This window comes from Hippopotamus amphibius, chromosome 16 (genome assembly GCF_030028045.1).
Source record: "Hippopotamus amphibius kiboko isolate mHipAmp2 chromosome 16, mHipAmp2.hap2, whole genome shotgun sequence".
In the NCBI taxonomy this organism is placed as follows: Eukaryota; Metazoa; Chordata; class Mammalia; order Artiodactyla; family Hippopotamidae; genus Hippopotamus; species Hippopotamus amphibius.
The window spans coordinates 58,670,148-58,693,284 of NC_080201.1; the positions used below are offsets into that span (position 1 = coordinate 58,670,148).

Sequence of the window (23,137 nt, forward strand, 5' to 3'; positions counted from 1 at the left end):
TTGGGGGCTCTAAGGGCTCCTGGGAAATACAGCCCAGGGGTCCAAGAACCAAGGAGGCAGGAGCTCTCCCCACCATTCCCCTCCTGCGTGTTTTCCTGGGGTTGTTGGAAAGTAGTCTTAGGGCCAGAGAGGTATATTGGGGGATGGGCTCCCAAAGGCTCATGGGAAACAGAAAATCTGTGGTCCCATGGGGTCAGAAGGCACCTCTGTGGGTCTCCCCAGGGCTTCCTAGACCACTCAGTGCCTTGGGCTCCCAGAGGAGGAGGGAGGAAGCAGGCCCAGGGCCCTCCAGGGCCCCAGGGACTACTGGGAGATGCAGTCCCTTCCCCACTGCCCCCCAGGTCAGATGCTGCTCAGCGGGGGTCCCCGGGGCCCGGTCCCCCAGCCGGGCCTGCAGCCCAGCGTCATGGAGGACGACATCCTCATGGACCTCATCTGAACCCCCGACACCCAATAAAGTTCCTTTTAACACACGCCCCGGCTCCCGTCACTGACATCCCCCAGGATTGGGCAGGAGGAGACGAGGGGAGACACCTCTGTCCTTGTTCTCGCTTCAACAGATGTCCCTGAGGCCCTGGGCTGGTGAGGCTGGGGCCTCAGTGGTGAGTCAGGCAGTCTGGCTCCAGGGAGATGTGGAGGCAGCAGGCAGAGCTCCCAGGACCACGTGCTCTCGCGGAGCAGAGAGGGTACCAGGTGGGCCCGGAGAAGGCCTCTGAGCCCGCGGGGCTCGGCAGGATCTGTGAGAAGCAGGAGTCAGGGAGGCGGGGGAGGAAGGTGGGGGCGGTCTAGGTGTGGAGAGAACAGAAATGAGCATGTGGGGGCAGGGGGACGCTTGGGATGGGTAGAGGAGCCGGAGCATGAGGGAGGGAGAGCCTAGACAGGCGGGCGGGCGCCAGGTGGGGTGGGGGCTCGTGCAGGGGGCGCAGGAGAAGAGCCGCAGGGGCCAGGCCTGGGTCAGCTGGGTGTCAGCCCCGTCTGGGCTGTGGGGTGCGATGGGGCAAGACAGGAGGCGAGAAGGCAAATAGGAGTGTGGGGCAGTGCTCCTGGGGAGGGGAGAGGCCAGAGAAGGGGCCGGGGCAGAGTCGGGGGGCAGGAGGGGCGAGGCTAGAGACTAGTGTGCTGTGTGAAGGAAGCTGGGGGTGTAGGAATGGGGTCAAGGGCAGTCCCCAGGACCTGGCCTGGGTGTGTGGTAGACGGTGGGCCTCTCTGAGGCAGGGGACTGGGCGAAGGAGCCAGGAGTGAGTGCTGATGGTCCAGGGACATCCGAATGCCTGAGGCCACATTGGGAGCTCAGGATGTGTCTTTAGCGACAGTGTCTGTTTGGTGGTGGAAGACACCAGAATGGATGAGGTCTCCTGTGGAGAGGGCAGGCGCCAGGTCCCAGGCAGAGACCGACCTTCCAGGGTTTTGGACAGGGTGGACAGTGGAGCCGTCCCAGTGATGGGAAACCTGTCAGGGATGTCAGGAGGTTGTAAAGGTTTGGGATGTCACGAGGCAAGGGGCCTTAGGTCGTCCTGAGAGAGACGTCCAGGGGACGGCTGGATACGGACACAGGGCTGGAGCACAGGGGCGCTCTGGCCTGGGGCACAGCGTTAGTTGTCTGTTGTCGGACCCTAGAGCAGTGTTGCTCAGAGCGTGGTCCACGGCTGGACCACCAGCATCCGCATTGTTTGAGACGCCGGTTAACATCAGATTCCCGGGCCCTGTCCCAGGAGAGAGGTTGCAATCTGGTGGCCTGTGGGCCACTCTACAGATGAGTTTTGTTTGGCCTTCCCTGTGTTAGCATACGTGGCATTTTCTTCGTAACGAGTTAGTTGTGAAAATCAGGATGATTCTCTCTGTCTCTCACACACACACACACACACACACACACACACACACAATGTGCAGTCTTGGCTTCTCTTGACAAGTCAGAAGATCTGGCACCCCTGGGCCCGCCCTTCTGCCTAGCAAACAACGGGCTGGAGCTGCCCCTTTCCATGGGGCGTGTGCTCTCTGGTTCGCCACAGTCCCCACCACTCCCTCTTGACTCCCCCACCACAAGGCAGGAGGCTGTTGCCTTTGGCACGGGGCTTGCACTGTGGTTGTTCCTGGGGTAGCATTCGGAGACAGTGAAATCTTTCTTGTACCCATGTCTCTACCAAAAGTGGCAAAACGAAAGAGAGAACGAGAGGGCCACGTGTTTCGAGAGAAATGGGAGCGAGCCTATTTCTTTGTGGAGGTGAAGAGCATGCCTACGTGCTTAATATGCAAAAAAATCGTGTCTGTGTTGAAAGAATACAACCTGAGGCGTCACTATGAATCCAAGCACAGTAAGAGCTTCGACCAGTACACAGAGCAGACGCGAGACGCGATACTGAATGAACTGAAAAAGGGCCTCAAGTGTCAGTAGGGCTGGTTTTGGGAAGCGGACAGGGGCAGCGACACAGCTGCCACGCACGGTCCCGGAATCACGTGAAAAGAGTCACCCGGGCATTCCAACCTACTGATGGCGAGTTTATAAGGGAGCCGAAATGCCGTCCCCCCCGAACAGAAACGCACGTCTGTTAGGTCCATCCTTGAAGTCTAGCAGGCATCCGCGTCGCACGGGGAGGTGAGGAGAAATCTGAAGACTGACAAGTCCAGTTGCTTGAACGAGTCGTGGCCTTTTCTATCGCTGCTCATGAACTATTACCACCCAGTTAGCTTTATTTATTTGTGGTGTGGAGAATCTTGACATGACCGAAGAAATCTGTGACACGGTGCCAAGGCGGGCCAGCACTGGGAAGTGACTTGTTTTCTGTGTGTTGAGAGAAATGCACAGTTTCACGGAGACTGGTCAGAACGCCTAAGCACAGCTACAGACCATGGTGGTGATCAAGTGATCACTGGGGACGCAAGGGGGACGCCGGGATCCGAGGTGGCAACGTTGGACTCAATGTCAAGTCATTGCATCAATCACCAGGCATTGACCTTGCGAAGAAAGTCCGTGGAACACACAACATGCCGGTCCGTGACAGGCTCCTGTACCATAACCACGGGCAGGCTGGTGATGATCTTGACCTGATGTGTTTTATAGAAGCTCTGGGACCTGGTCATCACAGGACGTGTGGAAGCAGTCTGAACTGTTGCAATCCATCAACTTGGTTCATTTCAGTAGAGGCAGAAGCCACGTCTTGGTTCCCCTGAGAAGGTCGGTCAGAGACTTTTGGTCGAGGCTCCAACCCTTCTGAACACTCACTCTTCTCCGCAAGGACGTTCACAAACAGCTACTTGAATGTATGATCGTGTTCACCCAGTCCTGGCAGAAGTGAGGGAGCCGTTGGCAGGGAATATCCTGACTCCCTTTTTTTGGCTGCAGTTGGTTTCCAGAAACGAAAGACATGGCCCAGACCACATTCACCCAGTTTGTGGGGTTAAAGACCAAATTCCCCCAAAGGCTCCCTGCACCCAGACTTGATGAAAACGAACTAACACTGTCCAGTTTGCCTTTGTTGGTTAATGTTGATCGTGTGAATGCAGACTGCAAATAGTAGTTATTGAACTACAGGGCAATAGGCTGCTGGTTCTGATGTGGGTTCCATCGGAGGATGACAGCCCTACACCGCTCTCCAGCAGTTGTCCCAAATCTCGGTGTTTGGAAGCGCCTACGCTCGTGAACAGCGGTTTTCCATTGCAAAACTGAATCAAGTTCACTACCGCTCCCAGCTTCGGGAGTCAAGGTTGAATTCTCAACCACCCATCCCACCGTGACATCCAAGGCCTGAGGTTGACATCTGGGGGCGGCAGGGATGAGGTCCGCCTCCCGGCTGCAAGTCCAGGGAGCAGAAGAATTATGAAAGAGAAAAGCAGTTTTAGTAATTAAATATTTCTATTTTTCAATTTGTATTTTTTCAATTTTGGATTTGAAATATAAACTCCAGTATCATACATGTTTGTATTATGTTCCATGCATTCACCAGAGTTCAGTAAAGATTCCATTTGATTATATTTCTGGCCGTCGACTTTTCTTATACCTGGCAAGTTCACTCATTTATGTGGCCCACCTGGCTCCTGCAGGCATTTGAGTTTACGATCCCTGCCCTAGAACCATCTAGAACCGTCTAGAACTGCTGAAGCGAATCCACCCAGGGGAGGGAGGGAGGCTGGGTGTCGGCATTCGGAACAAGCTTCCTCGGTGATTCTGACGCAGACGAGAGATGGAGCAGGAGGCCCCAGTGGCCTTCGAAGGAGGGAAAAGCGGGTGAGGTTTCCCAGGCAGCGTGCGTAGCAGGGGTCTTCGAAAACTCAGATGGCTCCAGGGACCAGGCAGGTGATGGAAATGTGTGACGCGGACGGGTGTAAGACGACAGGGATTGATGGGGACTGTGGCGAACTTGGGGAGTGCTTGCCCTGCCTAATGGCATTCAAATTAAAACCAAAAAACACTGTGAGGACCAAACAAAATCCGCTGGTGGGTCTCATGAGGCCGCCGGGCTGCCATTTTGCGACCTCTGGAAGAAGAAGACGCGAGGACAAGGCCAGAGGCCAGAGAAGGACCCAGGTGTGAGGGTTGGGCGGGGGGCCGGGAGACAGGAGGAGCAGGCAGGTGTGTTCAGGAAGCCGAGTGTTTTTGAAGAGAGAGTTAGCGACTGTGTCAAGAGCTGCTCAAAGGGAAGAAGACTAGTGGGGAGCAGCCTGTGCCGTTCCCACCAGGGCAGACATAGCCCTGCGGGGAAAGAGGCTGGAGTCCGTCCGGGACAAATTGATCAAACAAAGAAATGTTTCCAGTCACTGGTTTGGCCGTTGCAGGCCAGTGAGGCCCGCTTGACCTCAGCACCCAATTAGAGGAACCAAAGGGACGGTCGCGGTCTCATCACATGTACATATCATCTACAAGATGAGGCAGAAGAAAGCCCTCTGTTATGGGCGTGTCTGGAGAGAGGAGGTCTAGACGTGGAGAACTCACCTCCACATTCACAGCCCAGGTGTAGAGGATGGCAGTAGCGTTCAACGTGCCTGTGAGAACCAGCCAACGCCCAGAGAGCAAATCTTTTTGGAAGGTTTATCTCTGAGCACGAAGTACAGTTAAAGCCGCTGAAGTGGAGAAGAAATGGTGCAAATCTTAGAACATCCGGGTTTAGACTCGAGCTCTTGTGCCAATGAGCTGTGTGGCTTTTGGCAGGTCCCCACGCCTCTCTGAGCCTCAGTCTCAGAGCCGCACGGCAAGTAGTGACTTCCTCGTAGGATTGAGAACCTGGCGAGCTCTCAGCACAGCCCTCCCCGCAGGAGAGCTGCTGTTAGCCATGCTTGTTGTCCCTGGTCAGAACATACTCCTCGAGGGCAAAACTGCTTCTAAAAGTGCGTGGTAGCTTGTCAGAACCACCAGGGCATCCATGAAGGTTGTAAGTGGGTAAGTGAGTGGTTGGAAACATTTCAGTTTTGACCAATTTGCTTTTGGACCATGCATTTAGAGCTGGAAGTAAGGCTGGGAATTGATGAGAATTCTTCCACAGGAGTAGATCTGGCAAAAGTGGCAGAACATAATTGGGGGAAAAAAGAAGTTAGAACACCGACACATTAATGGTTGAAAGCCTGTCTTGAGTGAGAGCATGCCCACCTACCACCTCTGTAAAGAAAATTTATGAGAAAAACGACACTTTCTAAAAGAGGTATATGTGTCTCAAGGTACACAGAACTCACAAATATATATTTTCCTACCATCTTGGGTTTTTAAAATAATCTTAAAAATGTATTGCGATTACACAGGATTCCAGTTTCATAAAGATGAAAAACCACTGAAGTGTGTAGGATAAAAAGCGAAGTACCCTTTCACACCTTATTGTCCCCTCTCACCCCAAACACTGAGCAAACCACCATCCTCCCCAGGGGCAGATACTTCAGTTTGGTGTTTGGGTTTACATGCATGTGGTTGTAGACACATTTATAGCTTCTTAAATGTTTTATGTAAGAGATCAGTTTCTATATGTTGTTTATCTTGCTTTTTTTTGTTTGTTTTCACTTGAGTCATGACCATTTGTCCATATCATTCATTACATGAGGCTCTAGGTCCTGTTAATAAATGCTTTTCCTCATCCATTAAGTGAACACATTCCAGTCCCAGAAACCATCCAGTCTGCATAAACTACCTGTGACGTGTAACAAACCCCATCACTCAGTGGCTTGAAACAATAAGCGTTTATTGTCTCGCATTTGCTCTGGATCAGGAATCCAGGCCCAGCTTAGTTCGTGCCTCTGGCCCAAGGTCTCTCGAGGTTGCCATCTAGTGGGCCGAGGCTGCGGTCTCACCTGATGGCTCCACTTCCAAGCGGGGGAGGGCCCACTTCCAAGCTCACTCACACACCCGTTGACTGGATCTGGTTCCTCGCAGGTGCCTGGACACAGAGCCTCAGTTCCTTGCTTGCTCTTGGCTGGAGGTCTCCCTTCATTTCTTGTTATGTGGGCCTCTTCATAGGGACCCAAGATGGAACCCACAGTCTTTATGTAACTCAGTGGTGGAAGTGATCGCCTATCACTTTTGCCATATTCTGCTCATTACAACTATTGCTAGGTCCAGCCCACGCTGAGGCTGAGAGGATGCTACAGGGATTATAATACCAGGAGGTGGGGGTCATGGGGGCTGTCTTTGGATAGCTGTGTAGTTTTCCACTATTACCAAAAATGCTGCAGAGAATCAGCATATACATACATTTCCTCCCCGCCCCACCTGTGCAGATAGTCCTGTGTGATAACATTGCCAGCTGGAAAATTTCAAAATTGAGGACTATGCCAGTTTTATTTTTATTTATTTGGCTTTTTAAATATTGAACTTATTTTTTGCATAATAAAACCTTCTATGGTTCACACTTTTAGAGGCTCCAAAATCAACCCAATGGATGGTCTCTCCCAGCCCCTTCTGGAAATCAGTTACCAATTTTTTGTGTTCTTTCAGAGATCTGGACCAGCAGGTAGAAGCAAACAGAGAAATATATTCGTTTTTCTGGCTCTTCTATCCAGTGGCAGCCTGCTTTATGTTTTTATAAACAGCATTATTGAGGTATGATTGAGTTTGGATATATGCAAACACTTGTGAAAGCCTCACTGCAATCAAGGTAGTAGGCATCCGTCACCTCCAGAAGTGTCCTGTGTCCTTTGGGTTGTGTGTGTGTGTGTGTGTGTGTGTGTGTTGTAAGAATACTTATCTTGAGATTTATCCTCTTAAATTTAAGTGCACAGTAGATTATCAGTAATTATAGGCACTTTGTTCTTCAAAAGGTCTCTAGAACTTAATCGGCTTCATTCTGTAGATTACTTTTTTCTTCTGACAGTGTATCTTGCAGGTTATACCAGGGCAAAAAGCCCCCTGTCCCGTTTTTTGTTTTTTTTTTTTAATTTATTTTTTGGCTGCGCCCCACGGCATGTAGGATCTTTGTTCCCCAACCAGGGATTGAGCCAGTGCCCTCTGCACTGGAAGCACAGAAAAAAGGACCAGGAAAGTCCCTCTCTGTCCCTTCTTGTGGCTGCATAGTATTCCCCCGTGGAATGCCACCATTTCTCAGTCCCCTGTTGTTGGCCATGTAGAATGTTTCTGATCTTTTGGGTTGCCCATTTTATTTTATATTTATTTTTTAAATTTTTTTAGTGGGGTGTCCATTTTAAACTGCGACCAAACTGCCAGATTGCCCCCTCTGAAAAATATCTGGCATGTCCATGATTGCACCAACTCATTTCTCACCAGTTTACCAGTGCAGATCATACTGGGTAGCCTCTTCACAGCCATCTCAAGGCACCTTGGCTCCGAAGGCGAGGAGAAAGGCCTGTGGTCTTGGAGGTGGGTGAGGTCTGGGTTTTTCCAATCTGGGAGTGTTTGGAACAGTGCATGTTGAGGGGCAGGTGGTGGCTGAGAGGCAGATGTGAGAGGTGTCACAGTGATGATAATGGGAGTGTCCCAGCCCCTAGTTGATGGCCCTGGGTGGGCCTTGGGCAGGAGAGACAGAAAGTTGAGGTGTTCACTTCTAATGCCTCTCTTTTTTTCCACCAACTAGGGGACAAGGGTTTCTGCTGAGGTTAAGAACGAACCTGGGCTTGCAACCTCTCTCTGCCTCTCCTCAGCCTGTGACCTCAGGCTCTTGCCTCACAGTCCTTAGTTTCCCTATCTGTAGAATGGGATAATAAGATTGTCACCTGGTGACAGTGTAAAGGTTGGTGTGTAAGGGTTCAGTGAGCTCAGACAGGAAGTGCTTAGCAGTGGCTAAGACATTTATTATTATTGCTTTTCCAAGAATGATATATTTTTATTTATTTTTAATTTTTTGGCCACACCACACGGCATGCGGGATCTTAGTTCCCTGACCAGGATTCGAATCCACGCCCCCTGCAGTGGACGCGAGGAGTCTTAAGCACTGGACTGCCAGGGAAATTCCTCCAAGAATGATCTGTTTTTAAGTGAAATGATACAGACTCCCCCCAGCTCCAACACCCAGTCTGACCCATGCTAGTGCGCATGGCTGAGGACCAGCCAGATTATGGTTGGGAAGCTTGAGGAGGGTGGAGGAGGTTACACCAAACTCTAGGAGGTAGTCAAGGAACTCTATACAACACCAAACAGGAGGTCATAAATTTGCAGTTGTATTTGTTTGGGAAATATTGATTGGGTGCCTGATAGGGGTTAGGGCCGAGGCAGGGAAAAGGTGGGGGTGCGGCGCCTACCCTCCTGGAGTTGGCAGGAAGAAGCCACGGAACTCACCTTGCAGACCCCCTCCTCTCATATCTATCTGTAAGTTGAGGCTCTTGTAAGCCCACCTGGAAGGGCCCTTGTGAGCAATAAATGAGAACTTAGAGTTTCACGCTTAATGAAAAGGACATGCTATTATGGGTCATCCTTAAGAGGTACAACTAGAGGGAAGGACACGCCAGGTAGAGGGGACAGTGTAAATGAAGGCCTGGAGGCTACAGACTACAGAGCACGTGTGGTGAGTAGACAAATAGGGTTAAAGAGCCGTGTGTGTGTGTGTGTGTGTGTGTGTGTGTGTGTGTGTATGTGTGTGTGTGTGTGTGTGTGCGCGCGCGCGCGCGCAGATCAGACGGTTATGTTAACAGATCCCTACATCTCAATGGTTTAACGAAGGTTTAACCCCTCCCGCGCTGCCCCGCCATAACAGTCTGGGTCAGGCTGGTCCCTCTGGTGGCTCTTCTCTAACAGTGACTCAGGGGTGCTGCCGCTTCCTTCCAATAACCAAACCCTCCATTTTGCGATCCTCAGTCTCCAGCTCTGGGAAGGGCAGTAGAGCGAGGGCACCGGGAGCACACACTGGCTCGTATCCTCCTGGAACCGGAAGTGACGCTCGTGACGTCATGACGCTCATGCATAGGCTCCCACGGGTGAGAGCTCAGTCTTACCGACCTGCTGCAGGGGATGCTGGGGCAGGTGGTTCCTGGTGTGCCCCGGAAGGGGAAATGGGATGCTAAACACTCCCCACCACCTCTCTAGAGGTGTGGAGGGTGTTCTAGGGGTTGTACATTGAGACCGAGAGCCCTTTGTGCTGGGTTCTTGGGATATAGCTCTGAGTACGCTAGATGCGGTCTTCGTCCTTAAGAAGCTCCCAGTCTAATGTGGGAGACATAATTACAAATCACGATGAGAAAGTTTAAGACAGAATGTATAGCGCTCGAAGAGTGTGTATTAGGCAGATCTTTTTTTCTTTTCTTTTTTAAAGAACATTGTTTTCTAATTGCAAAAGCAAACAAAAGAGCAACTTCAAGGCAGAGATCACCTTACTCCCACTCTGTAGTATAAAGCGTTATTTGTCCATGTTGTCTTCGTGTCCTTGTCTACGTCACATGCACATCTCTGTGTACTCCCAGTTTGCCCTTTCAGTAAAAGCAATTAGATTGGTTAAACAGGATTATTTGAAAAGGACATTTCTATATCTGGATAGGCTAGGTTGTGCTGCAGTAACAGACAACCGCCAAATTGCAACGGCTTGAAATAGCAAAGGCGGATGTTCTCACTCGTGCTGCATGGAGTGTCAGCTTGGAGCCTGTACTGAGAGATCTTGAACATTGCCAAGAGAGCTCTGGTCACTCACCAGTAATTAAATGCTCCAGACTGAATTCACATGTCATTTTTGTCCATATCTCATTAGCCAGAATTAATCACATGGTCCCACTCAAGTGTAATGGGGTCAGGAAGTGCAGTCCTTTCAATTGCTGGGCAAATGGGAGTTAGATACGGCAAATAGCACTAATGACCACTTAAACACTTTAAATGTTTTATTTTCACCAAGAACATTTTAGAGAGACATTCATCTCTTCCTCTATGTAGAACCAAGACCTTTTCTATAAGCATCAGTCTCCCAGTTCTCATACATCCCATGCTTGTATAAACTGCACCCAAAAACCACAAAGTCATTTGTCATTTCCAGTTCTTTTTAAAAAGTGATTTGAGGGGCTTCCTAGGTGGCGCAGTGGTTAAGAATCCGCTTGACAACGCAGAGGTCACGGGTTCTATCCCAGCTCCAGGAAGATCCCACATGCCGCGGAGCAACTAAGTCCGTGGGCCTAAAAAATTAAAAAATAAAAAGTGATTTGAGAACCTGAATGGTGGACCTTCCTAGGTTTTTATGAGCTTTTCCATTTAATCATATACAGTTGCTTTGCTTGCAACTAATTTGCTTGCACCTAATGGCAGCATTTTTTTTTAACCAACTCATGTTTATTCTTTCCAATGCAGGCAACCTGCTTTGCATACAAACAGCTCTCTTGCATTAATATTTCATTCATTTGATGAGGTTAAGTTATTAACTTAAGCATAACTGGCGTAAACAGTTTTGGTAACAGAGAGCTACTCCTCAGAAAGTGTACAGCTTAACAGATGGGGGCAGAATTGCTTAGTCATAATAGTAGCTAGCTAGGCTGGGCAAGTTTTACAGGTAAAATGAACAGTGTCTTGCAAACTGGCAAACTGGGTAAGCTAGATGGTTTCAGAGAGCTGTGCTGTATGTAGTATTACTAATAGAATTTCCGCCTGCGTTTTCGTTTCACTTTCTGATGTGTTGCCATTTTTCTCATGCTGGAATGTATCCTGGCACGCCTTTTTCCATGCTTATATTGATACAGTCCTAGGAATTCATATCATCACATGTGTCCTGATGGGATCTGAAGGCTGGGAAGGCATCAGTTAGGTGGAGAATAGAAAGGGCACAGAAGATATCAGTCTGGAGACAGCAGCAGGGGTCACACCATGCAGGGCCTTAGAGGAAGAGTTTGTTTTTACTTCTAAGGGCATTGGGAAGCCATTGGAGTGTTTTGATTAATGGAATGAGAGTCAAGGGGGCAAGAGTTAGAAGGCTGTTATTCCAGGCAAGAGATCACAATGGCTTGGATCAATAAGAGTGATGAGAACTGAGGATTTAGGGAGATTAAGAAGAAGGAGGCTTCTGTCCCTGCCATTCTTTCTCCTTTCTACTGCCATCAGTGGGGTGTCCTGACAGTGTCAGGGCTCTGGAGGTAACTGTTGATATCTAACTTGCAGTCTGGGTCCAGTGAGCACTGACTCCCTATTTGGCCACAATCCAGGCCAGAATTGGGGCTCAGGTTGGGGCTCCAGTCAGCCCTGGGAAACCCTTGGGCAAGCAGCTTAGTGGGTTGGGCAAGCAAGGTTGAGAAATTTGACCAAACCTGCGGCTTCTCCAATTTCACGGGCCTCTCCTCTGTCTCACTAGCTGGTTGCCCCTCATAGATCTGACCTCTCAAGGGATGGACTGTCCCAGTCTCTGTCCATTCACACCTCCTCATGATCTCATTCATTCTCATCAATTCAAACACTGAAGCCTCCCGAAGTTATATCTCCAGACTCCCCTGTCTACATATCATGTAGAAACAGAAGTGAGTATTTCCATCTCCCCATTCCCTCACCCTGCTCCTCCCAGAGTCATTTCCCTTTCACGAAAGGACACCTCTGTATAGGCAAAAACCTTAGCATCTCTTCACCACTCTCTTTCACTCCCTGCACAAGTCCTGTGGGCTCCAGCTTCAAAATAAATTGTGAAAGTGACCACTTCCACTGTGGCCAGCCTTCCTGCTATCCAGCCCACCTGTGCCTCTCACCTGAATTAGTGCCATAGTCTGCTCTCTGCCCTCCTGCTCCACTGTCCCATATGATCTTATTTTTATTTTTAATTTTAAATTTTGGCTGCGTTGGGTCTTCGTTGCTGCATGTGGGCTTTCTCCAGTTGTGGTGAGCAGGGGCTACTCTTCATTGCGGTGCACGGGCTTCTCAGTGCAGTGGCTTCTCTTGTCACAAGTCACGGGTTCTAGGCATGCAGGCTTCAGTAGTTGTAGCGTGTGGGCTCAGTAGTTGTGTGTGCAGGCTCTGGGGTGCCTGGGCTTCAGTAGTTGTGGGTGCGGGCCCAGTTTTTGTGGCTTGCGGGCTCTAGAGCACAGGTTCAGTAGTTGTGCATGGGCTTAGTTGTTCCGCAGCATGTGGGATCTTCCCAGACCAGGGATCAAATCCGTGTCCCCTGCATCAGCAGGCGGATTCTTAACCACTGCACCACCAGGGAAGTCCCTTCCCCTACGATCTTATATTCAACACAGCAGCCAGAGGGATTCTTAAAAAGAGATGTTAATATTTCAAATATTATTTTTCAGTAGGCAACATTTGCATATGGTAAGAATTCCAAATAGTCTAAAAGAATAAACTGAATCTCCTTACACCCCTGTGACCCCTTCCCCACTCCATCTGCTGCCTTCTCTCCTCACAGGTGACTCTGGGTCCCGGCTTCTTCTGTAGAGACATTGTGTGCGTGACTGTGCATTCTGTGTATGGTTTGTTTAAAATGTAAATGCAACTACGTACCTTCCTTGGTAAAAACCATTTGGTGGTTCCCCAGAAAAGTGAGAGTAAAATCCAAATTCCATCCCAAAGCTACAGGATCCTGCGTGTGGCACCTGGCCACTCCCCCACTTCCACAGCTCTCCTCCACCCTTACTCTGCTCCAGCCATACCTGCCCCCCCTTGTTTTCCTTCCACTCTCAGGAATTGTGCCCTGGCTGTTCTCTCATCTTAGCACACTCTTCCTGCCTATGTGGAGTTGCAGGCTGCCTAAAGCTCACTTTCCTGACTTCACATGGTCACCATCCCACCCTCCCTGTGCCTTTGCTCTATTTATAACACATCACAAATTGCAATTATTTATTTTCTCCAGTGGACCTGGTCTGTTTGGTCACCACAGTATACTCGTTGCCCAGCACAGAACTAGAAATGGTACTAATGATGATTTTGAAAGGAGAAAAAGAAACTACCATTTAGGTCGTTACTGGTCCTTTATTAACTGATTTGATCCTCATAATCATTTTAGGGTTAGCTATTTCCACATTTAAGAAACAAGGAAAGTGAAGCAAGAAATCTTACACAACTACTAGTAAGTGAATACGCAGTCCTTTAATCGTTGGGTGAATGAGCAAATCAGTGAATGGCCCTGAGACGCGGGTAGCAAGGAGATGCAGAGGGAGGTGGGTGGAGCCTAGGGTGCGGGGGCCAATGGGCACGCAGCTGTGACTGGCGGCGTCTCGTGGGACCTCTGGCTCCGCCCAGGCCGCGCGGGGGCCGCTGGGAGTTGTGGTCCCCTGCCCGCCTAGCCACGTCACCGCCTTCAAACCCTAAGCCCTCTCCTTAGGTCTGGTACGATCCGTATTACCGAACTTTTGGTTCCCTTGCCCTTAGGCCTATTATTCCTTCTCCCCCTTTTCCTGACGTGTCTCGATGTAGTCTCCCGGTTCCGCGGGTCTGCATCTGGGTACGGTCTCACGGTATGCCAGCCCCCCGCGCAGAGCCCAACTTGGTATCATCCTCTACGTTCATCTCCCCCCGTCGTCCTTCGATATGGTCTTTCCAGCCACGCCCCCCGAGGTGGTTTCTCTCACGTCGTCTCAGCTCCTCCCCTCCGTGCTCGAGCGGCCCATAATATCTTCCAATTGCCGTATTCACCGTCCCACACACCCTTTTCCCGGGGCTCCCCCAGCCCTATTTTGGTACACCCCGGCCACGCCCCCTCACGGACGCTGTTGGTACGCGCCGCGCTCCCCTGCTCGCCGCAGTGGTTTGGCCGCGGCGACCCCTCTCCGGCCGCGGGTGCCCCGCGCTTGGTACAGCCCAGCCCGGCTCCCCCCGAAGCCGCGCGCCCGTGCCCCTCAGTCGGTGGAGCCTGCAGCCCCCCGTGCTGCCCGTGACAGCCCCCAGCCCACTCGGCCAGCGCCCGCCATGGTCCGTCCGCGCCGCGCCCCGCACCGCTCCGGCGCTGGGGGCCCCCTCGGGGGTCGCGGCCGCCCCCTGCGGCCCCTCACGGTGCGCGCCGCCCGCTCGCGCTCCTGGCCGGCCAGCCCCCGGGGCCCGCAGCCGCCGCGGATCCGGGCTCGCTCGGCCCCTCCCATGGTGAGCCCCCCGCCCTTTTTCCAGAGCTTTCCACGGCCCCGCCCCCGCCGGCCCCTCCCCCGGCCTGGCGTCTTTGTCCGCGCGCCCCCCCCCCCCATCGGGGGTCTCTCCAGTGACCCGAAGGGGGGGGGGTCCCTCCTGGGGCCTGCTTCCCCCGTGAAACCCCCCGGGTGGTACGCTCCGGGCTCTCCCCTTTGTTTCGCGTTCGGGATGGGGTGGCGGGGGTGGGGTACGGGGGCGGGAAGGGCTCAAATTACTGCTGACTCCGCGGCCCGATTTGAACGCGGGGTGGGGGGCTGGCGGCCGGCCGGCGTGCGCTGTTTTTCCGATTGGAAAGTTGCTCTTTTCGGGCAGAATATCTGGAAGTAGGGGGAGGGGGCTGGGGAGACGGCGGCGGGAGGGCCCCGCGAATCGCGCTCGCGCGCCCAGGTGTTGCCCCCGGGGGTGTCTGCACGGCGGCCGTGGCGGGTGCCCCCAGGGTTTATTTGCACGCTTGCCCAGGTGTAGGATACCCCTACGGGTCGCAGGAAGTCCAGATCTTAAACATAAACATCCAGGTTTGCAGGTATGCTAAGTTACACACACTTTCCCAGGCCTAAAACGTGCACATACATTTCAGAAACCTCCGTAAGGTGTTTCTGAAGTGGTAAATCTACACATCCTGACGTTCACGTACAGCCAGACCGTGACACGCTTGTCCCGATGCGCGTTTTACTTTCAGTTGGCGCTGAAGCTTACTTGTTAAATACCTTGCCTCAGTGTTGTGTATGGCGGGGAGTTGTGGCAGCACCACGCAAATCTTAAACAGGTTTTCTCGGATCTTATACTCAGGTACCCGAACTCTGAACACCTCCCTAAACTTAAACATCAGCCTTCACTCCATTGCCTTCCCCAGTCCTTAGCGTTCACGTCTGCTTATTCAGAGGCGCCTTCTGGGTCTTTAAACGTGCATCTTAAAGCTTTCATCCTCCTTCCAAATACTAAATAGGCTTCTTTTTCAGTGAACAACGAAACACACATGGGAGGCACAGCCAGATAGTACACACACTTGCCCAGATGTGAAATTTTCTTTAGGATTGCACTTAGGTCTCGTCCTCCTCCTTGACACACATCCTGCTTTTGGGGAGACCTGATGTTAAGCATAAGCTTAAACTTATTTTTACACCCCACATTAAAACGTGGTCAACCTGGTTTCCAAACAGAGTTTAAACAGGTGTTCCTGGTGCTCACATTAACTGGGTTCTTAAGTGTTTTCACTTGGAGCCCAAAGACACCTCCAGGTGTGCGATTTAACTACATTTTCTCATGTTATGGGTTCTGGCCGTGCTGCCTACACACCCAGGGCTACAACAGGCATTTTCCAACTAACACACTCCAACTGGGAACACACATCATCCCATTCTTGCAAAGGATGCTCTCAGGTTTTCTTCCTGATGTCATACGATTGCCGGAATCCCAGAACCGCCTGCCCAGATGGAGAGCATGCTTGCTCAGGTTTTGTTTGTTTGTTTGTTTTGGATTTTTCCTTTTCAAGTCCCTACAAAATACAATTTTTCTTGCCTGTCCTTATTCTGGGGCAGAAGACACGTGTGTGCTTTATAGGAAATTTGGAAAACACTCATTAGTAATAAGATGAAAAGTAACAATCGCTGTCTTTTTTTGCTGCCTGGAGGCACCTACTGGTGAGGTTTTTGTGGGTATTCTGCTGCCAGGCTGTTCGGAAGCCTTCCCTTGTTTGCTTTGAGATGTTTTTAGTTTGTTTAAAAAAAAAAAGATCACTGGACAGTCCCTGTAAGTAAAATATGTAGCTTTCCATGGTTTTATTGCTGGAATGTTCTCCTGGTGTTTTGCAGATGCTCTCAAGACATGTCTGAGAGACTCTTTCAGGTATTGTTAGGTTCTCTGTTATAGAAGTCTCCCCACTTTCCTGGAGGGTTCTGTCTGTGTGTGCTTCTGGTTCCTCCCCGCCTGCCCCGGGGGTCAACCTGATGTGGCTGCAGGGCGGGCGGGCGACCGCCTGTAGAGGTTGGCGGGAGCTGGAGGGGAGAGTCTGGATTTTCTCTTGGGGCCTGGGGGAGTCTTGGAAGGGTTTTGAGCATGGGTGGGATGGGCAAACCGGTGTGCCAGACAGATGGACAGAACCCAGGCTGACTTGTGCATTGTGAGGTCACTTCAAGGAGGCTGTGGACCCCAAGAGTTGCTTCTGAGTTGTCTCAGTAGAGGGACCAAAAATTGATCAGCTGGGGAGGATGCGTGGGGAGCACCTCCTGAAGAGTGGGGATGGCCCGCGAGGGCACAGCTGGAGCAAGGGCTGGAAGGGGAAGCAACTGGTGGCTTTCAGGGACCCTGCGCGGGCCAGTGCTGAGGTGACAAGTATGCTTGGGATGGGGAAGGGTCCTGGGGTGGCCGTAGGGGCTCAGCCACTTGGGGTCTCGATCCTGGGAGAAAGGGTTTGGAGATGGCCCTGGGGGTTTCGCAGCAGGAGATTGGGGTCTGAACGTTGGAATGTCCTTTCTGGGGTATGTGGGGGACAGCTCCCCTGGTGGGCCCCCAGCCTCAGTTTCCCTACCTCCTCTGCCACAGCAAGGTGCTCGGGTCTTCGGGGCCCTGGGTCCCATCGGGCCCTCCTCGCCCGGGCTCGCCCTCGGGGGCCTGGCCGTGGGCGAGCACCGGCTCGGCAACAAGCTGCTGGCCTGGAGCGGTGTCCTCGAGTGGCAGGAGGTGAGCGGCCGCGGCACGTTCCCCTGTGAGTCTGCGGGGGGCTGGGGGCTGACCCCAGGGGTCCCTACAGTGGGGGGCGGGCCTGGGCGCCTGGGCCGTGTCTGGTGACCCCTCTGCTCCCGCCGCAGAAGCGCAGACCCTACTCGGACTCCACCGCGAAGCTGAAGCGGGCCCTGCCCTGCCAGGCCTACGTGAACCAGGGCGAGAACCTGTGAGTGGCGGGCTGGGGGTGCGCGCGGGCGGCGGGGCGCTCCCCTGACCCTCTCCTCCGCGCAGGGAGACCGAGCAGTGGCCGCAGAAGCTGATCATGCAGCTCATCCCGCAGCAGCTGCTGGTGAGGCCCCACCCGCCCCACCCGCCCCGACCCCCGGGCACCCGCCCGGCCCTGACCCGGCTGTCCCCGACCCGGCTGTCCCCTTGTTGCCTCCAGACCACCCTGGGCCCCCTGTTCCGCAACTCCCAGCTGGCGCAGTTCCACTTCACCAACAGAGACTGTGACTCCCTCAAGGGGCTCTGCCGCGTCATGGGCAACGGCTTCGTGAGTGGCGCTGGGGGGCAGACGGGGCGGGGAGGAGGGGCCCCTCTGAAGCACCGCTGTGACCAAGTGCAGCAGGAGGCAGGACTCTGCCGGGACAGCCCGAGGCAGGTGACAGGGTCCCCGGCAGCCTCTCCTGGGGGTGGCCCTGTCCTTGTCTGTGTGAACCAGGATCTCAGAGCTGCTCGGGAGAGCAGAGGAACCCAGCCTGCCTCCTGGCCAAGCTGGAGATGCCTCCCTCCCCAGCAAAGGGAGGGGCCTGGGCCAGCTCTCCTGGGACCCAGGAGCTTGTTGGGGCCACAGCACGTGGCAGGGACCTGGCAAGACGGGGTGACCGAGGGAAAGAGAGAGCCAGGAGTGGGGCACAGTCTGCTGGGACTCATTTTCCTCACCTGTGGTCCTCGGAGCCACTGGCGGGGGAGTGAGTCTGTGTAAAGCACTTGAGGCGGTGATCTGAGGGGTTCAGACACAGGACGCAGTTAGCATGGTCCCTGCGAGCCCCTGAGGTCTGGGCGTTTCAGCAGCAGCTCCCACCCCACGGGGCTCTGGCGGTGGGATGGGCAGGTGCTGGGGAGGAGTTGGGCTGAGGTGGGAGTAGGTCTTCTGCCTGGAGGACTCAGCTCTGGGGTTCTTTCTGGTCCCTGGTGCCCTTTGGGACAGCCCACTCTCCACCTCCTGGCTGCTGCCTCCAGGGGGCGCTGTGTGCCGCCATCCCCGATGACTGGGCGGATCCCCTTTTCCTCTGGGTTGACTGGTGTGGGGTCTCTTGCCTGCCTGGTCACCCCTTCATTCAGCAGCGTTTGCTGAAGGCCTGCTCTGTGCCCAGGGCCCTAGTGCCCCAGGGAAGGTGGACACAACGCTCTCCATTTCCTGTCCAGTTACGCTCTGGGTCTGACTAGTAGCTCTGGGAGGGCCAACCCCACATGGGTCCAGGAAGGCCAGGGATGGGGTCCCTGAGCACGGGCTTGAGCCAAGGGCTGAGAAAGCACATGCTCCTGTTGGGACTCCTGGATGAGGACGTCTGTGGGGCTCAGGTTTCCCTCAGTCCCACCAAGGAGGCACTAGCATCTCATGTAAGGAGCGTTTGTGTGGCACTTTGTGCGCTGTTGTGCCATTTTACAGATGGGGAAACTGAGGCCCAGAGGTGACTTGCCTTAGGTCACACAGCTAGGAGGTAGCACAGCTGGGTTCTGCATCTGTGTTCTTAACGCCCAGGCCAGGTGGCCTCCGTCAGCTGGGCCCAGGCCTCCCTGGCCCAGGCAGCAAACTCCGCGGGACAGGGCTGGCCTCAGGGAACGTGAGCAGGAGGTGGCGCCTTCTTAGGCCCCTCGCCCCGCATGTGGGGCCCCAGCCCTGGCCCCAGATTCATGGGGGGACACTGAGGTACACAGTCACAGGCTCCCAGAACAGTGCATTTGGCTACACGCCCCTCACGAAGGCCCTGGTGTTAATTTTGGGGATTTGTGTCGCGCGGTGACCATTGTGCCCCCCCCCCCAGGCGGGCTGCATGCTCTTCCCGCACATCTCCCCCTGCGAGGTGCGCGTGCTCATGCTCCTGTACTCGTCCAAGAAGAGGATCTTCATGGGCCTCATCCCCTACGACCAGAGCGGCTTCGTCAACGCCATCCGGCAGGTCATCACCACCCGCAAACAGGTGTGCCCTCAGGCCCGGCCACTGCCTGTGTCTGAGGCTTTGAAGGGTGAGGGGGTTGAGGGGTTTGATACAGTGGTTCCCAGCAGGAGGGGCGCCCGTGGGGAGCAGGGAGGCGGGTGGGCACGCAGGCACACTCGTGGTGGGAGGGGGACCGCGTGTCCTGGCTCGCAACTTACCAGCTATTCAGAGCATCCCCTTCACCAGGAAGTGTCCCAGTTTGTGCGAGTTATGTAGCTGCCTGGTTCTTAGAGGCAGACCCTGTGTGCCTTGTGCCCCAGGCAAGGGCTGGGGTGTGGCCCGGGGTGGGGGGGGGCGGCTGTGGGGGGCAGGGCCAGCTCTGGGGCTCTTGACCTGTGGCGGACTGGAGGTGCAGAAGCCAGGCTGGAGGCTGAGCCCGGGCCGGACCCTGGGGGCAGCGGGTAGACACACTTGGGACTGATGGGCGGGGGTTGGGGAGGGGTCTGGGGTAGCCTCCAGGTTTCCCAGAAGCCTGTTCTGGGGAACTCCTGGGGGCACCAGCCCACCTGCCTGCTCCTGTAGGCAGTGGGCCCCGGTGGTGTAGTGGGCCCTGTCCAGGTCGTCAACAACAAGTTCCTGGCCTGGAGTGGCGTCATGGAGTGGCAGGAGGTGAGCCCGGGGTGGGCCCTGGTGACCTCGGGACCGGCGCGTCCTTGCTGACGTGGGGTCCCTCCCACTCCTGATGTCTCCCCTCTTCTCCCCAAAAGCCCAGGCCTGAGCCCAACGGTCGGTCTAAGAGGTGGCTGCCGTCACACATCTACGTGAACCAAGGCGAGATCCTGTGAGTGGCGGGCAGGGGGCGGGGGCGGGGGCTTGGTGAGACCCGGCCTCCTGACCCTCGTCCTCGCCTCTCCGCAGGAGGACCGAGCAGTGGCCGCGGAAGCTGTACATGCAGCTCATCCCGCAGCAGCTGCTGGTGAGTGGGGGTGGGGCTCTGCTTGCCTTGACCTCGGGGCCATGGGGGAGGCTAGGCCGCTTCCCGGAGGAGGGGACCCTTGAGTCGCCAACTGGAGGAGGAGAGCATGTGCAGAGGTCCTGTGGCTGGAGGCTGCTTGTCCAGCAAGTGGAGGTAGACAGGGCGGTGGTTCGGGTCCTGCAGGCCTGGTGTTTGAGGGCTCACGGGTCTGAGGCTTTAAGCTGGGATGAGGGGCTCAGACGTGGGGCCTCACGGAGCCGCCCCTGGGCCTCCCCGCAGACCACCCTGGTGCCGCTCTTCCGGAACTCCCGCCTGGTGCAGTTCCACTTCACGAAGGACCTGGAGACGCTGAAGAGCCTGTGCCGGATCATGGACAACGGCTTTGTGAGTGGTGTGGCGGGGCCGTGGGCCGGGCTCATGGTGGGACAGACAGAGCCAGAGCCGCTCAGTGTTTAAACACTGAAACAAGGTTAAGAGTGAAGGTTCCCCCAGAACTGGCTGAGCGTGACGGTGGCCGTGGGGAAGGCGTGTTTGCTCCGTGCCAGGACACTGGCTCCCCTGGGCTCTGGACTGTCCTGACCCCATTTTACAGGTGGGGAAACTGAGGCTTGGAGCCTGTGTCCGCAAGTGTTGGGCGGGGACTTGAACCAGGTCTGATTCGGGTCTTTGGGCCTGTCCGCCGCTGCTCTGTCTGGGTTTACTCAGCCGAGGGGGTGACATCACCCCCGGCACTGACTTCGTGCTCCCAGGTCCTCACCTGCCACCGTCCTCCTGCTCCCTTCCCTGGGGACAGGGTGGCAAACCTGAGGTTCCCAAAGGCCCTCACCAGGCAGGGCCATCTGTTTGCCTCCAGCCCGAGCTCTGAAAGCCCCCAGTGCTCAGCTCCTGGTGGGTCTCAGCCAGTCCTCTCCTGTCTCCAGGCTTCAGTCTCTCCATCTGTGAAGTGAGGAGGTCGGGCTCCCGTGCTCCTGAATGTGCAGCCATCTGTGTCCGCTTAGAGGGTGTTTGCTGTCCTGGCTCACAGCTGGCCCTGAGTTAGCTGACAGTTTCCCTTTAAGTCACCTGAAGTCGTCACAGCCTTGCCATCATGCGCTTCAGGGGCGGGTTGTGTATTTCTTTTGCGTTAAAGAAGAGCTTAAAAGCACAGAGTCCCCTCAGGGAGGCCTGTGAGGGTTTGAGTACCACTGCCGGCCCCCTCTCGGCCCCTTTGGGCTCCCATTAGGCTGTCTGCTCAGGTGGGTGTTGAGGGGCTTCCTCCTGGACGCCTGTCACCCCTGTGCCCTGCGGTGGCACGCGGCTGAGGGCAGGCACAGCCCCTTCTGGCTCTGGGGGCCCACGAGTCCTCGAGCTCTCAGCCTGGGTTTGCTCACCTGTGAGACGGGAATGGTGACCCCTGGGCCCTGGAGAGCGAGCATCTGGTGAAATGGATCAGGGAGCGCTGGGTGCTGAGATGCTGGGCTACATCCCAAGCTGCGGTGACGGCGGCATTGCTGTGGGTTAGCTCTGCTTGGTCTCCCTACCCTCGGCTGTCTCTGGGGGTCGCAGAGTGGACGGAGCCCTAGGGCCAGCTTGGCGCCTGGTGTTTCTTTCCCAGTGGGGCCCTGGTCACAGGGCTGGTCCTGGGTACTGGTACTGACCCGGCCAGCACTGGGGCCGCCGTCTTGCCCGAACTTGTGGAGCAGCGTCCTGGGCTCAGCTGTAGAGCCTGTTGGTCCCTGGGCAGGCGTCTCTGGCTTCTGTCTGCTGTCCCCACGTGGGTGTGGCGACAGGGCTAGAGGATGGCCCGGCGTGCTGTGAGGTGCTGGCTCCATCAGGGACGCCGAGCCAGGTGCCTTGCGCCCGTATCTCCGTGGGGCGGGGCGGAGCGTCTGCGCTGAGGGCCGTCCGAACTCCGCTCTGCCCCGCAGGCCGGCTGCGTGCACTTTTCCTACAAGGCCTCGTGCGAGGTGCGCGTGCTCATGCTCCTGTACTCCTCGGAGAAGAAGATCTTCATCGGCCTCATCCCCCATGACCAGAGCAACTTCGTCAACGGCATCCGGCGCGTCATCGCCAACCAGCAGCAGGTCCTGCAGCGGAACCTGGAGCAGGAGCAGCAGCAGCGAGGGGTGAGGCGGCCCAGTGCCCGCCCCCTCCGCGCCCGCCCCCCGCGCCCGCTCCCCGCCCCCGGCTGACTCCTCCCTGGTTTCCTTCCCCACAGATGGGGGGGTAGTGGCCACCCCCCCGGGCTGGGCCTCTCCAGGAGTCACAGACGAGGCCCCCGCCAAGACTGGTGAGTGGCAGCTGGGCTGAGGCCGGGCTGGACCCTCAGAAGTGCCTGGGGTTCGGGAAGTAGTGTGACCCTGGCCTTGAGAAGACCGGAGCAGGGAGAGGCACGCCAGTGGCCCAGGTCTCCCGGGAAACTCCGGCCTCCCAAACCCCTCCCCCAGGAGGCGACGGGAGTCTGGGACGGGGGAGGGTCTTCTCATCCCCAGGGCCCTGGAGCCTCCTGGGTCTGTGCAGCAGGGTGTGGGGGGCCCAGGGCCTGCTGGGAGCCCCTGTCCAGTCTGTCCCACTGTACCCCCTACCCCCAGGTCAGATGCTTCTGAGCAGGGGCCCCTGGGGACTGCAACTGCCCAGCGAGATGGAGGACAGCGTCCTGAGATGTCTCCAAGGACGGTCCCCACCCCTGTACGTTTCCCGAATAAAGTCTTTTAAAAACTCTCTGGCCCCCGCACTCTGTCCAGACACCCTGGCTCGGGAGAGGCCGGGCCCCTTCCACAGTCGTCACCCGAGGGCCGTCCCCAGGGGCTGGTGGCTGGGCCCACCCCCAAGTGTGAGCACAGCTGGGGCCTGGGAGCGTGCATTCCGAACGTCTGCAGGCGAGGTCACCTCTGCGGTCGCTGTTACCTGAGCCGGGAGGGG

The 23,137-nt window shown here is 55.2% G+C and overlaps 2 protein-coding genes across 15 annotated transcripts in view; both read left to right on the top strand.

Moving 5' to 3' along the window:
• MED25 (mediator complex subunit 25) overlaps positions 1-6,945 on the top strand; it is a 28,182-nt gene extending 21,237 nt beyond the window's left edge. For 8 of the 11 annotated variants that reach the window (XM_057711974.1, XM_057711977.1, XM_057711975.1 and 5 more), the window contains one exon: positions 2,148-3,953. In XM_057711974.1, the coding sequence (XP_057567957.1) occupies positions 2,148-2,392 (245 nt within the window). In that variant the 3' untranslated portion in view covers positions 2,393-3,953. Of the gene's footprint in view, positions 1-341; positions 475-2,147; positions 3,954-6,910 lie in introns of those variants that run through there. The other 3 variants (XM_057711971.1, XM_057711972.1, XM_057711973.1) reach the window with 2 other exon arrangements.
• Positions 6,946-13,398: 6,453 nt separating this feature from the next.
• Positions 13,399-22,932, top strand: PTOV1 (PTOV1 extended AT-hook containing adaptor protein). 4 transcript variants are annotated; one of them, XM_057711985.1, is made up of 13 exons: positions 13,619-14,392; positions 16,976-17,113; positions 17,242-17,324; positions 17,390-17,447; positions 17,544-17,651; positions 19,147-19,302; positions 19,843-19,929; positions 20,028-20,101; positions 20,179-20,236; positions 20,516-20,620; positions 22,144-22,341; positions 22,434-22,505; positions 22,807-22,932. In XM_057711985.1, exons 1-12 carry the CDS (start codon positions 13,844-13,846, stop codon positions 22,443-22,445), a joined length of 1,626 nt encoding a protein of 541 aa, XP_057567968.1. In that variant the 5' UTR covers positions 13,619-13,843; the 3' UTR covers positions 22,446-22,505; positions 22,807-22,932. The 4 variants fall into 4 exon arrangements, with proteins under 4 accessions (XP_057567970.1, XP_057567968.1, XP_057567969.1 ...); XM_057711986.1 differs by lacking the exon at positions 19,843-19,929 and having other exon boundaries at positions 13,623-14,392; XM_057711988.1 differs by lacking the exon at positions 13,619-14,392 and having other exon boundaries at positions 17,018-17,138.
• Positions 22,933-23,137: the final 205 nt, after the last annotated feature.